General features: G+C 43.3%; 2 protein-coding genes across 4 annotated transcripts; one reads left to right on the plus strand and one right to left on the minus strand.

Annotated features, from left to right (window-relative positions):
• The first annotated feature begins 180 nt into the window (after window positions 1-180).
• On the plus strand, window positions 181-8202 carry atl1 (atlastin GTPase 1). Of its 3 annotated transcripts, none has more exons than XM_076157575.1 (14): window positions 181-388; window positions 2384-2634; window positions 3082-3216; window positions 3332-3436; window positions 3530-3580; window positions 3739-3795; window positions 4002-4094; window positions 4299-4437; window positions 4881-5008; window positions 5791-5847; window positions 5940-6011; window positions 6095-6526; window positions 7209-7223; window positions 7628-8202. In XM_076157575.1, the coding sequence occupies exons 1-14, from the start codon at window positions 349-351 to the stop codon at window positions 7739-7741; spliced, it is 1689 nt and encodes a 562-aa protein (XP_076013690.1). In that variant the 5' UTR covers window positions 181-348; the 3' UTR covers window positions 7742-8202. The 3 variants fall into 3 exon arrangements, with proteins under 3 accessions (XP_076013690.1, XP_076013691.1, XP_076013692.1); XM_076157576.1 differs by having other exon boundaries at window positions 181-382; XM_076157577.1 differs by lacking the exon at window positions 7209-7223 and having other exon boundaries at window positions 181-382.
• A 2444-nt stretch (window positions 8203-10646) lies between these two features.
• Window positions 10647-16620, minus strand: sav1 (salvador family WW domain containing protein 1). The gene is made up of 5 exons (XM_076157662.1): window positions 16287-16620; window positions 15214-15690; window positions 12614-12884; window positions 12361-12516; window positions 10647-12081 (listed from the first exon to the last, which is right to left on the minus strand). The coding sequence occupies exons 1-5, from the start codon at window positions 16378-16380 to the stop codon at window positions 11868-11870; spliced, it is 1212 nt and encodes a 403-aa protein (XP_076013777.1). The 5' UTR covers window positions 16381-16620; the 3' UTR covers window positions 10647-11867.
• Between the last annotated feature and the right edge of the window lie 155 nt (window positions 16621-16775).

Genomic DNA, 16775 nt, shown 5'->3' on the forward strand with positions numbered 1-16775 from the left:
AATGGATGTTTTTCGTTTTTATCTATATATTTTTTCGTTACAAGAGACATTTACTGAGCCACATATATGAATATAATCATTTTCCCCACAATGAATGGTAATATAGCCGCATCTAACAGAATCTCCTCCTTGATTGTGACATTACGTTACAGAAAAGGAAACAACAAGCAACATCGCCTTCTAGCGGCAAGCATACGCCCCGCCGCAGGCTGCAAATAAAGCTCCATCATCCTCCTGCGAGAAGAGCATCGTTTTGGTGTAGAGGGGCATCCTCCCTATCCCGACACCCATGACTACCGACTAGGATCGTTCTTTACCTGACAAACAGAGGGATACAAGGCGCGTATAATGGCGAAACACCGCAAAGACAGAGACAGCTGGGGTGAGTGTACGTACAACAATTGATATTTTACGCTTCCCTGACGCACAAACACATTTTTATTTCGGTCGAGGCGACGGTGTAAGCAATGCACCTAATTGGGCGTTTATTAGACTCCATGATAAAGCAGTTGTTGTTTTTCATAGGATTTCATCATGTGTGCATATTTCGATGCAGGTAATATACACACATCTGTATTTACACAGGGACATGCACTGTTTTTGTTTTGTGCTATGTAATTATCATATGTGCATCCATATATAATCAAAATTAATTCGTGTTTGTAAACGATTTCTATTAGTATAAACGACTGATCCAAGAATAATTGCTTACATATGTAGCATACATGGAAATCACAAATGAAAAGGTACAGGCCCCAAAGGCCTGAGAATAACCTTCTGATTTGATAATTGTTTATCACAGTGTGCCTCCCCTGTGAAGATATGCTCCATCTGGCATTGCATTATGTAATATTGCACCAGTAAACAGCTTGTCTTCATTTACATCAACATTATCTTCATCATAATTGCGTTTGCTGTCATCACCATGGTTATAAGGAAAACCAACATCCTAACTGTCACTGTCTGTCATCACTATACCCCATGCAAACCAAAAGAGGCTGTATCAGGGAAAGCAGAATCAGGTTAAGTCCTGCTGCTTATCATGTATACTGACTGACCCAGTTAAAGCAGGCAGTGAATCTAGTGTCATTGGCTGTTTTAAAGGCAGAAACATGATCAGGTAAAGCAGCAGCTTGCAGGGTGAGGCCTCTGCCGGAGTTATGAAGTCATCTCAGGCCCGAGAGAAAACCTTGGCTGATTCCTCCTTAAATTATTCACTGTGAATTCTGTCTTTATTTTTAAACATGCTCCCAAATATGGTCTCCCCTTCCTCAATCTGTTACTATGGGTGTGTGACACACCAGGGTTATTGTGCAGTTGCCAAATTACAATTACGGCCATCAATGATTTTCTTTATTTTTCTACAGAGATCCTGTATCAAAACTCTGGTTTGCAAAAATATGATATATTCTGATCCATTTTTATTTAGTATTGTGTCTAAGAATGACATTTCCAAGATATATTTCCCCCAATCTTCCCATCCTTCATCATAAGATCTGTCCAGGAAGGCCTTACTGCTTTCACGCTGGACATGAGACAGCAGAGACAGGAAACAGACTGAGTCACTGCCTGGAAAGGTCCAGAAAAGGCTCTGAATTCACATGATCTCATCGGATATGAACAGATGGGCAAGCATGGCAGGGTTATTCATTATGACAATCAACAAGCTTGCAGGCTCTGCTATCGATCCGGGACTGTGAAAACGGAATAATGGACTTTCGTCTTTCCTCACTTAACCTCTTTACCTACAAAGTACTCACTGGTAGCTCCATCTTTATAAACTCGTAATATGGACAGATTTTGTTTAAACCCATTGATGTTTGGAAAATGTGCAACAATTATGCAGAAGACATCAAGAGCACATGGTAGAATGGATTATTGTGTTCCATATAAGCACCACAGAGCTTTGCAGTGCTTGTGAGAATAGATGTTTTTCCTTATTTACAAGATTTTAAGGTGTAAATCAAGAGTTAAAGGGATAAGAGGAGTCGTCAATTTGACATTATACTATTTGATTTTCAGCTTGTGATTACATGTACATTACATTACGATCATTTGGCAGACGCTTTTATCCAAAGCGACTTACATTACATTACCACCCTTCGCAGAGGGGGGAGCAATTTTAGGGTTCGGTGCCTTGCTCAGGGGCACCTCGGCAGGGGCTCGAACCGGCGACCCTCCGGTTCCCAAGCGGAAGCACTACCCACTGAGCCACTGCCTCCCCATGTAGTGATAGAAAACATATTATGAAGACAGAATATATAATGACACCATACTAATTAAACACATCAATAGGTTCATTCAGATTTTCATATTCAGATTTCTGAGCTCTTTAAGGAGTGCTAATAAATTGGACCGATCTGTCCCCTGTCTTGTCCTCCAGGGTCCCTCACTGAAAAAAATGTGTACGACTGGAGCTCAGAGGAGGAGGAGCCAGACGGACGAGCCCGTCCTGTCCAGGTGCTGCTGGTCAAAGATGACCACACCTTCGAGCTGGACGAAGCGGCTCTGAGCCGTATCCTGCTGGCCGAGGAGGTCAGAGACCGAGAAGTGGTGGCCATCTCTGTTGCCGGAGCTTTCCGAAAGGGCAAGTCGTTCCTGATGGACTTCATGCTGCGTTACATGTACAACCATGTAAGTCTGTCTGAACGTAACATAAAGTGCCAGCCGGGCCGCAGCAATGAATAGGAACTATGTGGGGAAAAGCAATAAAGGACATAATGGAAAGAAAAGTCAAATGTAATTTCAGGGTTTGACTCTATAATGTAGCTTACCTGTGGCACAGGCCCAGAAATGTTGCAACAAGAGGAGTATATTTTTTGCATTAAAGATAAAAAAGTACATTGCTCACACAGTAGATTGCAGGTGATGTTCATTTCCAGGCCTCATAAGATGAACAGATGCACAACGTTTTGTGCCTTTGCTGGAAATGGTAGCGTATTGTTCCTAGCTAAAGGGTTCAGTCCCAGGGATAAGCAGTGTATGGCTGCTTTCTCTGTAGCGAGTTAGGAACTGTCATCATATCAGCAGCGACACAAATTGTCTGAGCAATATCTGACTCATCAAACTGATCCTGCTCAGGCTTCTGAAGACTGGCTGGGAGTTGCAGACGAGCCCCTGACCGGCTTCTCCTGGAGGGGCGGCTCAGAGAGAGAGACCACCGGGATCCAGATCTGGAGCGAAGTCTTCTTGGTGGACAAGCCAGATGGACGAAAGGTGTGTGATAGGGAACTGGAATCCTCTTAGTTTTACACATTCACAGATCAAACCCACAGCTCAGTGTGTGTGTGTGTGTGTGTGTGTGTGTGTGTGTGTGTGTGTGTCTCCCTAGGTGGCTGTATTGCTCATGGACACACAGGGCACATTTGACAGCCAGTCCACTCTGAGAGATTCAGCCACTGTGTTTGCACTGAGCACAATGATAAGCTCCATGCAGGTACAGTGACTCTGAAAGTGTTAATATTACTCAGTACAAGTTTCCTTCCAATCTGTGCTGCTGTTAAGAAACAATTCTCTGTGCCTTTTTCAGGTTTACAACATCTCACAGAACGTACAGGAGGACGACCTGCAGCACTTACAGGTAACGCCATCAACATCACCTCAGTGTGCAAGTTCAGGGATTTTAGACTTTCTTCTTTTATGGACTACAGGTGAATTTCTCAACATGGAATAGATAGTTAATAATAATTCAGTAGATACCCACGGGAGCGTGAATTTGTTTGATTTATTTGCTTTCAGCTTTTCACTGAGTATGGCAGACTAGCCATGGAAGAGACTTTCCTCAAACCATTCCAGGTAAATAATATTCACTCACTGGTTGTATAATTTGCATAGAAATGAAACAAACAAACAAATTCAAACATTCAATTATTCTTAATGTTTTATAAGCTCTGAATGAAGGCCAATTATTTGTATTCTTAAGTTATTCCTATATGTCATTTAACTCAAATGCAGATCACTTGATTGAACAAATAATAATCACACGGTTCAACTGTTTTTAGTCCATGATTTTCCTTGTTCGAGACTGGAGCTTCCCATACGAGTTTTCTTACGGACAGGAAGGAGGCATGAATTTCCTGGAGAAGCGGCTCAAGGTGAGACATTGCTGATGTTAAAGGGGTTAAAGTTCAAGCCATGTTCTGTTCTGTAACATCAGGAGAGCTTTTTTTCTGATATTCTTTTTCACATTGAGTTCACATTCACATATTGAATAAGGGGTTATGTCTGTATCGCCCCGAATTTCTCTGATAAAACTTTGTGTTGAAAACTTGACGTGTGTGTTCATATTTGTGGTTCAGATCTCAGAGAACCAACATGAGGAGCTGCAGAATGTACGCAAACACATTCACTCCTGCTTCACCAACATCTCCTGCTTCCTGATGCCTCACCCTGGACTCAAAGTTGCCACTAACCCACATTTTGATGGAAGAATTAAAGGTACATTTCACACTTCAAGCTGTCTTGTAACTTACTGTTCTTTCATTCACCTGTGACTCGATTTCATCTTCCCTGTCTTGACTTGGGACACAGACCTCAGACTAATTTGTGACCTGGTCTCACCTCTGACAAACACGGTGACTTTAACCTGGTTGGTTGACCAGGATTTTGCTGCTTTACAATCCCAACCTCTTTAAGCTTCATACAGTTGTAATAATCAGTAGTCACATTCTAATGCTGACTGTGTTCTATGTTGTCATGCAGGGAAGTTGATGGTGTGAATTTCAATTTTAAGAGCAAGCCTTGAGAAGAAATCAACTGTTTTGTTCAGAACTGTTTAGAGCTGGAATTCCACCCGAAATGCATAAAAACTACATAAGTAAATACTGTTATATTCCAGCACGTGCGTCCTCTTCATTTGGATTTTTTGTCTCCTTGACTAGAGATCGACGGCGAGTTCATAAACAACCTAAATATTTTGGTCCCTTGGCTTTTGAGTCCTCGTAATATTGACGTGAAGGAGATCAACGGGAGTAAAATCACCTGCCGAGGCCTGGTGGAGTACTTCAAGGTGAGGCGCACCACATATTTTGCCCTGATAATAGTCCATATCATGTAAATAAAGCACATATCATATAGTGTGTGAGAGCCAAACATGAGCCAGATGATTTACTTATAATAATATACAGTATAATAATCCGACACCAATGTTGATACTTTGTTAGAGTTGGTGATGTTGTTGACTGTTTGAAGCAACACAGTTTTTTGACTCTTGTGTTCTTGACATTTGTAATTAATTTATCTCGTCTATTCATTCAAGTAGCAGACACTGTTAAAACTTTTGAAACTTGAAAGTTGAAAGTTAACCCAGCAGGCGGTACGATTATCGGCGAAGAGGAAACAAAACAGAGCAGCGGAGTGCCACTACATTTAGACAAAAAACTAAGATAAGGTGAACTAACAGTATACTGGAAATTGTCTGTGCACTCTAAAGAGGAAACAAAACAGTGCCACTACCCAGTAAATGCGATGGTATTGGGAGCAACAACAAATAATGAATATTAAATCAAAATGGCAATGTAATGTGATCCACAGAAATCAGGTGCATGTTGTTTACAGCTTTTATTCCTAAGGCGACGATGTTTAAACACAAGATGAACGTGCATTGACCGCACACAAATCCTCTCAAGGTCGATACACATATGAAAGTCAGTGCAGTTGTACAGATTTACTCAACTTGGAACCAAACATTGTGTTTTTCATGATTTCTGAAACTTAGTGTTTCCACTCATTCGCTTCAAGTGTTTCACCAAAAATGAAGCTATACTCTACCTGTTGTTGTGTTTATTTCAGGCATACATCAAAATTTACCAAGGTGAGGAGCTACCACATCCAAAATCCATGCTGCAGGTACACTCCCCTTTTGTATGCATACCTTAGTGAACTGTGCATCCAAAACAAAGGATTACAAACATTACATTCGTTCGTGTATCTGCTTCCAGGCCACAGCAGAGGCTAATAATTTGGCAGCCGTAGCAGCTGCAAAGGATCTGTACAACAAGAAGATGGAGGAGGTAGGTGAAAGCACAAAGAGGATGTTCAGGGGGGTGCCACTCTGCCCACCAGCTCCACATCACCCTTCTTCCCTCTGCTTTAGGTCTGTGGGGGTGATCGTCCCTTCTTGGCCCCCAGTGAGCTTCAAAACCGCCACAGTGCCATCAGAGAGGAGGCCCTGCAGGTATTCCGGGGGGTGAAGAAGATGGGAGGCGAGGAGTTCAGTCGCCGCTACCTGCAGCAGCTGGAGGGAGAAATTGACGAGGTCTTTGTCCAGTACATCAAGCACAATGACTCCAAGAACATTTTCCACGCGGCCCGCACGCCGGCCACCCTGTTTGTGGTCATCTTTGTCATGTATGTGGCTGCGGGCATCACAGGCTTTGTGGGTGTGGACATCATTGCCAGCTTGTGTAACATGATCCTGGGCCTGGCGCTGATCACGCTCTGTACCTGGGCCTACATCAGATATTCTGGGGAATACCGGGAACTGGGCGCCGTCATTGACCAAGTGGCAGGTGCACTGTGGGACCAGGTAATCCAATCAAAACTGAAGGAGCCATGAGGTCACACACACATCTGCTGATCTCAATCTCACCTTAGTTGTGTAAATCAAGCTACTGAGGTTTAGTTGAGCTTATTATAGTGCAAAATTATCTGGAGTCTATAGACATTTTTAAAATGATGTAAAACATTTCTCCACGCACTTGAACACACAGGCACATGATGCATTATACTGTGTATAACACACACATATACTGTAGATGAACCATACAGAGATACTACTCATTAAATTAAACAAACAGGTAGTTTTACATCAAATATGTCATTTTGTAAAACCAGATGCATTTTTAGTCTGCATGTGTGTTCGGTCATTAAGATGTATCAGCAGCCAATGAAAATATATATTTGACCATATTTTATATACACAAAGAACAGGCAGGAATCAAAATTATCTTGCAAATTCATGCAGCCATCAAGCTTTTGGCTCCAGTTATCATATTGAATCACTGCTGAACCAGAAAGAGCTCAGTGTTACAAAACCCCGTCCATACAGTGAAGTACACATCACGGCTTCTGCACGCAGGGGGATATTTGAACCGCTAGGTGGCAGCACGTTTCTTTAAATGAGGAAATCTTGCTATTGTGTCTTTGTTGTCTTCCCTCCTGTGTATGATTGTTCACACTGCATATTTTTCTTGTTGCTGCTTCCACAGGGGAGCACAAATGAGGTAAGCAGCATAATTATTTTTACAATATAATAACTAGAATTAAATCTCCCCTGTTACTATGCTACATTTCAACCCACTATGCCATTGTTCAGCTGTTCATTTTTAAAAAACATATTTGCTTATATTTTGCATTGATTACATTTTTCATTTTCTATTTGGAATTGCATATTTTATTATTATAAGTTATTTTATTTTGTTTAGTATATTATATGCCTACTTTGATGAGCTAACCTTCCCAGATTTATTTATATTATTTTTTTAAACCCTTCCTGTGTATTTGATGTGACACTGCATGTAAATGAAATGAGAGTTAATGCCAACCATCATTCCTTATCCAGCATTATGTGAGGTCTCCTTGCCAGTAAACCTAATTGTTGTTGTGATTCTGTGTCTCCGCTCCACAGGCTCTCTACAAGCTGTATAATGTCGCTGCCAACCACAGGCACCTGTACCACCACGCCTTCCCCGGGCATCAGGTGGAGCAGGACAGCGAGGAGCAGGACAGGAAGACGGACTGATGTCAGGAGATGTGAACACAACAGGGACTTACTGGTGATGGACAGATGAGGAAAATGGAGGAAGAAGAGGTGGAAGACATCCTCACCCATCAGGCACTCTTTTATTCCTTTATTGGCTGCTCCGGTCCACTGATGGGTTCACTGTTTTAAAGCTAATATGGACTGTATAACGTCCATGTATCCTGAGTGGCGGATGCAGTGTATCATTGTCTCTCACTTTGACGTTTGTCTGTGAAAAATAAACAGCTGTTCAAAAACCTCGGCTACCACAAACCATAACCAAACTGCAGTCAGATGTTTGATGTACGTCTGTTTTTCATTATTTCTCATTGAAGACTATTTAATTGTTACCACATCTGTGAATCTCTATTTGTGATTGTTTTGTTAAATGAAGTTTAGTGGTGTTTATACGAATATTTATGTTTGAATGCCAAAATCTGATCTGTATATTAAATAATGAAGTGAACCACATCATCAGCATGGTAACTGCTTAGTGTTGCTCCAAGCTCTTAAACAAGCCATCATTTCTTCATTTTGAGTTTGAGTCATTGAGACAACGTGTCTCTGCACCCATAAAGTGTGAAACATATTCATCTGTTGCAGTCGGGCTACTTGGAGACGCTTGATATCACATTGATTAGACACTGTATATGTTTTTGTTTTATTTTGGAGGTTGGGGCAGTGCTGTTTAGTTTTGACAGTGTTCTAGTTCAGGGAGGAGTTTTGTGCCGGAATTGGATTGGAATTATCTCTGACTTTGTAATCTGCTTGCAGTTTTTGTCCAAAGTAATCATCTATGTGTGTTTGTCCAGTGAGAGTGAGGGGTGAATTCTAACATACATGTGGGTGAAGCCACTGTTGTAGCTGTTTGTGCTCAATGAGGAATCAAAGCTTGACGTCAATAGTTGAGTCGTAGAAGCTTCAAAGGATCCTCTTTCCAGATCTCTTTCGTCATCTTTAAACACTTAAGTTGAATCATCTGAGTGTGCTGCATGGTGAAAGAGGCCAAACCCCACTCACGACTCACTGACGACACCTTTTGTGGATTAGTAGACTGTTACTGTACATTTTTATACCCGTGCTTGTTTTTCTGTTGTAGACAGTCACAGAATAACCGAGGATCACAGAACATGTGCTTTAGAATACAGCAAATACAACCACTGCATCAAAATGTATGTTTCCATGTTGGTTTTGGTTACCTGCAGTTCAGGATTTCATGCATACTTAGCACTGAGGTTCACACTGAGGTTTAGCCTCAAAGATCCAGAGTTTAACAAAAACTACGGTAGAGTGGCTTCTTCAGTCTTCCACAACGTATAATCAACATGAGTGAGGCCTTCGCACCAGGAACCATCTGAGTCTTTCTCCAAATCTCATTTTCTCTGAGCTGTAAGTGTGTGTGTTCATATTGGAAGGTAGCATCTTTTTGTTTTGAAAGAAAAAAAATAAGAAAAAAGGCTCCAAATTGATTCAGTTATAGATTCTGCCTGTAAAAGGAAATAGAAAAAAAAAGGATCAATTTCAATTATAAATAGATATTTAAACATGTGGTTAAAACAGGTTTTAAGTCGTCCTCTTCAACACATTAGACTGCAAGGTTTAAACACACCATGCAACGTTTCACCTACTAAGAAATAACTAATAAAGCTGGACTAAATCAATTTAAGTCAGACTTGAGTAATTTATTCTTGAGCATTGAACCACACAGGGCGCTCATTCTTTCAACTACAAGCTGAAGCAACAACGTGCTTCAGCATTATTCATGATGAAGAGGGAAGCAGCACGCAAGGAGAGAGAGTGAGTACACAACATGCTTACTGCTAGACGGAGGTTGGTAGAGTTTACACTGGAATAGACAAAGAAGAATTCTACAGTTCCTTCACATATATAGAATCATTCCCTGTTATAAATCATTGATGTATGAACCTGAACCCTAATAAATTCTGCAACATGAATATTTCAGACAAACTTGTTGTGTAACTGTATTCCAACACCTGTGATCTACTGTCACACTGCTCCCTTAACTAGTGTATAAGATATACTCCCTAATCATATAGTGTATAAGATAAGATGTCCAATGCTATCTGACCCCATATGATGAGAGATGTCTCTCGTTTGATGCCATGTCATCCCCTCCCTCTCTCCTCCATGTTGATCTTTACCTCCACTTCCTTCTCCACCTTCAGTGTGAGAGGCATCTCTCGTCTCAATCCTCCTCCTCCTCCTCTTTGTCCTCCTCAGATTAAAGGTCCGCTCCTGCCTCCTCCTTGAAGTTCTTCTCCTCTGACTGCTCCTTAATCTTCCCCTGCATCTTGTTCTCCACCTGTGGCTTCATATCTTTTGGCTCCTCCTTCTTGAGACATGCAGGTCTAAAGAAGGGACTGACTGACTCCATTGGTACCTTTGACCTATGTTGGTTCAAAATCTGCTTTACTTAATGTCTTAATCTTAATGAAATATCTATACTTTTATTCAAGAACGGCTTTGAGCTACTCCAGTACGACGTAATGTGACCATCGAGTTCATTTTCAAATCTTATATTCTCCCAGTGTGTAATCATAGTTGAAGAAATAAAAAACAAAGCTGGACTAAATTGATTACAGCCAGATTTGTGTAATTTATTCTTAAACCTACAAACCATTGAGAGAACAATCTGCAAAACGAATGCCATGGATTTGTTTTCTTTCAAGTCCATGTTGTGTCTGTCGAAGGCGGTGTGTAAACGTTAATGCAAGCTAGAGGAAACAACTGTATACTTTGTGTTCATGTGATGGTGTGTTTCTTCACAGCAGACTTTATTGCTTATGTCCTGTTTTTGTAATCCACAAATTTAGATATATATACACAAGGTATGAAAGAATGCAGCACAGCAAAGGACTCCTTAAAGAGAAAGAAGAGGACAATGTTAGAGTTCACTAACCTGGAAACCTTTTATGACCTTCAGAAAGATGTCATAGTTTCATATCCTTTTAATCTTTCATAACATTAGATGCAACAGTTCACAGGAAACAAAGCACCGATCTGAATATCTGAAGAGGGTTATGATTGATTGACTGGTGGCGATTAGAAAATATGCTTCCGATATCCTGCTCTTCCATTTTAAGCACAGGAGACACGCGTCCGTATAAATGAGGCGTAAACCGAGTCAAGAAATATCCGGAAAAGAATGAAATCAAAAGAGGAAAATGAATTGCACTCGTCTGGCAAACTTACTGTGTCTTCTGAAGGGTTTCTGTAACTAGAAACAAAAATTCCAGTAGCTTATTGAAGTTCCATTATACATGCAAAAGAAGAATATTCCTGACTTAGAGTAACGCCGAGAGCCAAAGAGACGCCCGAACCACTGCAACAAACGCCACGCTTCTTCCCTACAAGCTATTTAAATAAAGATGCTTTTTTTTCGTATCAAAACTTAAATATGTTAAAGTTTTGGTGGATTGTCTCATAAAGTATATGTCATAAAAAAAGAACAATGCAGACTTTTGTTTTGAATATAAAAGAGTGCTGTTTCCGTTTATGGGGGCTACAAATACCAACAAAGCGTAGGGGTGGGGGAAAGAGTGAAGGATTTCATATGGAAACAAATGAGGAGAAGCTGCCAGTCTTTTTCTCCCTCCAGAAAGAAATGACAGAGTTTAGCTGGTGAATACAAGATATGAGCAGCCATTGTACAACATGCTGTGTTTTTTCAGTAAGGCACGGATCTCAGGATGTTTCTGAACGGTCTTTTCAGACGCCGGAGCCCTCAAGTCTTAACAAAATCTGTACAGCGTTTCAATCCTCCGGGGCCGTGGCTGCAAAGCGTCCCCGCACACAGCACATCGGGTTTCTCTCTTTTCTTCATTGGAGTGTTGTTTTCAGCCATTCATAAATCGAGGGTTGCGCAAGCGAAGGGGGCCCCCCCCCCCCTTTTTTTTTGCGAGCCGAGCCCGCAGCCGATGCGAGTCTGGACATCCAGGCTGATATATTTGGATCAAGCGAAGGCACAGATGTGTTTGGTAAAGAGGCAATTAAGAGTCAATCAGGATTTTCAAAAGAACGCCCGACCGCTCCCAAACTGTGGAAACCTCAGAGGAGGTGTGGCCAGACTCGGCGCGGGACGTCCCCCCGTGGCTGGCGTACATGCTCACATGTTGCCTATGAAGTTCTTGTTGGGCTGCTGGGCGTACCACTGCTGCCTCTGTTTGCGAGCTTCCACCTCGGACAGCAGAGCCTGCCGGTACGCCTCGTACGACTTCACGATGTGTTCCAGCTCCTTCATGAACAGCAGCTTCAGCATACCCTGGTACGTGTCCAAGTCCGCCAACTGGAACAACTCCCACTTCAAGATGTGGTCGTACCTGATTTAGACGACAAGGTACATGGTTGAACAAAAAGCAGGTGACTTGTGGGCACAGGGACACAAGTTATACTGTCAACACGGAAGACTGTCTGTATTTCTAACAAGGCCGATACACAATCCCTTCTGGATTGGCCTTTGGCATGAGACCATTATTATATCTCAGGTTGGTGGCTTCAGGTCCCACTGTGTTTCTGTATAAACACAGAGAGCTTTCTACCCAGGAACACCCCCGCCAAACTAATGGAGGAGATGCCCGTGTTCCTTGTGCGGTACTCACTTGAGTGGAGCGCGGGCGTACACCTGCAGCCAGTCTGGGATCTCGGCTGTGTGGTACGGGTTGGCCGGCACCAGCACAGGCTGGTTCCTCTCGGCGGGTCGGGGCTGATAGGCCACAGGGGGCGGCAGAGGTGGGGGCTGGTCATAGCGAGGCACACTGGAAGGGCCAGAAACCATTTCGACGACCATTTTAAACCAATTTACACAAGATGTCGGTGGTAGAACACTTAAGCTTCTGTATACTAACAACATACCTTGGGGCGCATGGGTGACGATACTGTGCCCTCTTGTTGATGTGATCCACGTAGTAAACCCCAAACTCCGCAGACTCCACCTTCTCCCAGCCAGGAGGGAGCCCTTCCCTCTCCAGAGGGTGGCTCCAGTGTGTGGTGTTAGTGTTGTGGTCGATGTAGTACTTCCTGCCGCGGATGGTCCAGTCCACGGTCCAGCCGGCCGGAAGGGGGAGGTCATCTCCCGTTAGACTGGAGAGGTTCCCCAGGGACTTGGCCTGTATTCGGCCTATGCCTGAGGGAGAGCAAACTTTGCTTTTCAAAAACCTTGAGGGAGAGGAAGAGAAATCTGACGGAACATTCAGTGGACCTGCCGCCACCGAAAGGGCGCCTCTGGGAGAGATTAAATATTCTCGGAAAATTCCCTAGAATGACAGGGACATCCTGTATGGGAAGATGCCGTTTATAGAACAAGAATGTCCATAACGGTCACTCTGCTTAGCCAACTGTGCAGCAGGATCTAGGGAGCAATGTAATGAATCTGCATGACAGACTGAGTGAAAACACTGCAGTGATCTTCTATGTGATTGGTTCCTCCCTAAGATTCTGTAGCTGTACTGAGAACATCTTACTGTAATATACATTGTTTGATGAATAGTAGGAAATGGGAGGGTTGTTACTTTTGGACAGGAAGGCAGAGATCTTTGCATGGCCACACACACACACACACACACACACACACACACACACACACACACACACACACACACACACACACACACACACACACACACACACACACACACACACACACACACACACACACACACACACACACACACGGGCTTTCACTGGAAGAGAACAAACCACTGAACTCCCAAACACTGTAAGAGCGCACAGCAGAGTGGCTTCATTCAACAGGTTCTGTATGAATGTCAGAGAGGAATGTCACGCCAACAGCTGTGTGGATGAATTAGGCCGAGGGGAGGACTAACATGAGGGCTGACTGAAAATGAAGGAGCCTGGAGGGAACCAGCAAAAGGGCTGAAAGCACCGGAGAATGTGCGAGGAATGAAGCATCTCAGGCAAAATGGCGGCTACAATCTGATAAATTCTGCACGAGAGTGACAGCAACAGAGCCGGAGCTCTTTGCCAGCTGGTGAGTGACGGGCTGGAATGTGCGAGTGCGCCGCAAAAATGCAGTCCTCCTCCTCCTGCACCACCTCATCATCATCATCATTGTCTCAGGCCTTCAGCCGAGTTCACTCACTGCAGCTCCCATCAACTGAGCTTCTCTGGATACAATCAGCTGCTTGTTTTAGTGATGCAGTTACAGGGAAGCGTTACAAACATTGCTGTGATCATTATCAACACGACTCAGCGACAACATACCAGATTCATTCTTACAGTAAAAATGTGAATTATGTGTAATGGAACCATTTCAAATGGAATATATAGCTTTTAAGGCAAACAAGGGCTATGGTGTGTGTGTGTGTGTGTGTGTGTGTGTGTGTGTAAACTGCTGCAACATCGACTAACTTTTGCTGGGTGAGTCATTCAAAATAGTGCCGCATACAGCCGGGAGCTTTAGCTTCACCTGTGCCCTGTTCACATCCAGCCCTCAGCGTCTGAGTAAACATGTGATTCACAGCAGCGAGCAGTCTGGGGTTGAAGAAGTTTGACTGAAGGGCAGTCTGCAAATTGCTGCGTCGACGGCACAAAGATGGAGCAAACAAAGAAGCGAAAAATACAGCAACGCTTGTTTAACTTAACGTCAGTCCAAACAAGACTCGGTGTTATGATACTAAACCGTGTACACAACACTCTCACGTAAGCCACAAATGAAGGTGTTCACAACTCTTGTGACGCCCCCAATGTTTGATCTTATTGGAAATTGCACATTTGCATCACAACAGTGTTTACAATGCAGATAGTAAACCTGAAATTTAGTCATTCCTCTTTTTAACAGTTTGGTGATAAAAAGCGGCTCCTGTGTGGCCTGAAGCCGTCAACAATGGCTGTGCCATTTCAAAACAACAGTTTAGTTCAAGTACAAGGCTCTCTAGCGACCCCATTGTCTTATCAGGGGAACACGAAGAGACACAGCATTCCTTAAAACCTTCCCCAAAACACACATCTGAAAAGTTACTTAGAGCTGGTTTGATGCGACTCCTTGTTTTCCTCACACATACAGTATCTGCTTTGCTTTCACACCCTTAATTCTGTCGTAAAAAAGGAAGGTTAACACCGTGGCTTGTGGGGAATCTATCAGTGTCAGCATTTTGCACTGCTTTAATCTGTTGTATTAAGTCTTTTCGGTGCAAAATGCTGCGATTCGAACGCTGAGCTGTGTCTCATTCATGACATTTGCAGAGCTCATCTTGTATGGCTACGTTCTAATAAGATCAAGTTAACTACACTGTAATTTTCTGTAACAAAAATGCTGTAATAATACGTCTCCTAGTCCTTCCACTGCCTAACATGTACTTTCAACACAATGTGTGCAATTCTACCCTGCGAACTTTGCCACATTTTGTACACTTATGTTTTTGTTTACCATCTTCCAAAAGAGGTAAACTCTATTATTACGATTATTAACTATTATTAGCAAAAGTCTTGTTTACCTGAAGGTGGCCTGCTGGGGGCTGGGGGAGTGTGTTGTCGTGGAAGTCTTTGGAAGTTGTGCTCATTATGCTCATAGTATCTGTAGTCCTCAGGGAAGCGATCCGGGACCCTGGGTCTGGGCTGACGCTGCTGGTTGTCATAGTAAGGTTCAGGGGGGTAATAAAACCGGGCGGCGTCTCCGTTCTCAGACATGGGGATCACATCTGTGAGGAAGGACTGTGAGGAGCCCCCGTACTCCCGGGGCAGGTCCCCCAGGCTGCGGGGCAGGTATGGAGGTGCTGACATGCGGTGGCTCTCCCTCCGGGCCACCTCGTGAGGAGGCCTCTGCACGGGGGCCCGGAGGAAGCTCTTGTTGCGGGACACCACCGGCTCCCGGCTGGGGGCCACGGCGTAGGCAGAGGGTCCCATCTCAGGCAGGGGGACCTCTGTGCGTCTGGGTATCGTGGGTCCATGACGGATGAAAGAGGGCATAAGATCTGAAACCAGTTTAGACGGTCAATATCAAGATGATCCTAACAACATCAGACAACTACATGCGAGTTTAAATATAACAGTTGTTCTCCCTGACTGTTTATTTAACAGAAATCTAAGATTCTACAGCGCAGCACCCAGTCAGTCCAGAACAGATGTCAACACTCAGCCCATTCCTCTGATAAATAAAGGCAGCAAAACAAATCTTGTGTTTCAGTGAATCTATGTTGGTAATTAGCTGTATAGGATCTATCAGGACAATGTTCCGAATAAAGCAGAAACGTTCACTTTGGAAGTTCAACTTTGGTACTTTCCTCGCTATCACAGTCGTTACCGTTAGCTCCCAACTTCCCTTCATGCTAATTAAGGCTACATACCGAGCTGGATGCTAAGTACGAAATTATCGGGTTTTAATAAACTGGTTCACTGGAGAGTAAAACATAGGAATTAAGTCTGAGTTGCTCGTTTATGGGCCGCACTATTGTGTCAAAATGTCTCCGTGTAATATCTTTAATCTGCCGACTATTGTTAGTTAAAAGCAAGTTAACTCAGTTAGCAGGCTAATGCTAATAACAGCTAGTAGGCTACTTGTTGCGCTTACTTCTAAGCAGCGGCGACGTTTCCTTCTTCACATATTTCCCGTGTACCTCGGCTGGTTTCGACGCTTCGTTTTTACTTTTCTTTCGTGAGAGCATAACTCAAGCCTCGGAAACATCAACAACAACGCGGCGCTGTAATATCATGGCACATTCCTGTAACTTTGCAAAACTCCCCTTTAATGTGCAAAGCGTAGAAAGAAGACATTTTGGCTATCAAAATAGGCTAGCAGCTAAGTTAGCCAGCTAACTTTAGCTACTGGCTGGCTGTGTTTCCTGCAGCAGTCCAGTCCGCACTGAGCTCCAGACGCACACTCTCACACACGCACACACAGCTGTACAGTCCTGCCCATCATCCAGCCTCCGTTCGTACACCCATAAGCACTTTAACACAAACACAAATAGTGCTTACGTCAAGGATACTGCACCGATGATTCACCGACATAACACACACTATTACACGCACACACACTGCAAGTTTTCAGAGCTGAGAA

This window comes from Genypterus blacodes, unplaced genomic scaffold, assembly GCF_046128005.1.
Source record: "Genypterus blacodes isolate CSIRO-AG114 ecotype Tasmania unplaced genomic scaffold, CSIRO-AGI_Gbla_v1 ptg000073l_1, whole genome shotgun sequence".
In the NCBI taxonomy this organism is placed as follows: domain Eukaryota; kingdom Metazoa; phylum Chordata; class Actinopteri; order Ophidiiformes; family Ophidiidae; genus Genypterus; species Genypterus blacodes.

Bases quoted from the DNA above. Each gene is read 5' to 3' on its own strand.
- atl1 (XM_076157575.1), top strand. From the start codon at position 349: ATGGCGAAACACCGCAAAGACAGAGACAGCTGGGGTGAGT. The intron at 3,581-3,738 runs GTAACGCCATCA...ATTTGCTTTCAG, and splicing joins ACGACCTGCAGCACTTACAG to CTTTTCACTGAGTATGGCAG. The intron at 6,012-6,094 runs GTAGGTGAAAGC...CCTCTGCTTTAG, and splicing joins ACAACAAGAAGATGGAGGAG to GTCTGTGGGGGTGATCGTCC.
- sav1 (XM_076157662.1), bottom strand. From the start codon at position 16,380: ATGCTCTCACGAAAGAAAAGTAAAAACGAAGCGTCGAAACCAGCCGAG. The intron at 12,517-12,613 runs GTATGTTGTTAG...TGGCCCTTCCAG, and splicing joins CGTCACCCATGCGCCCCAAG to TGTGCCTCGCTATGACCAGC. The intron at 12,082-12,360 runs GTGAGTACCGCA...CGTCTAAATCAG, and splicing joins TACGCCCGCGCTCCACTCAA to GTACGACCACATCTTGAAGT.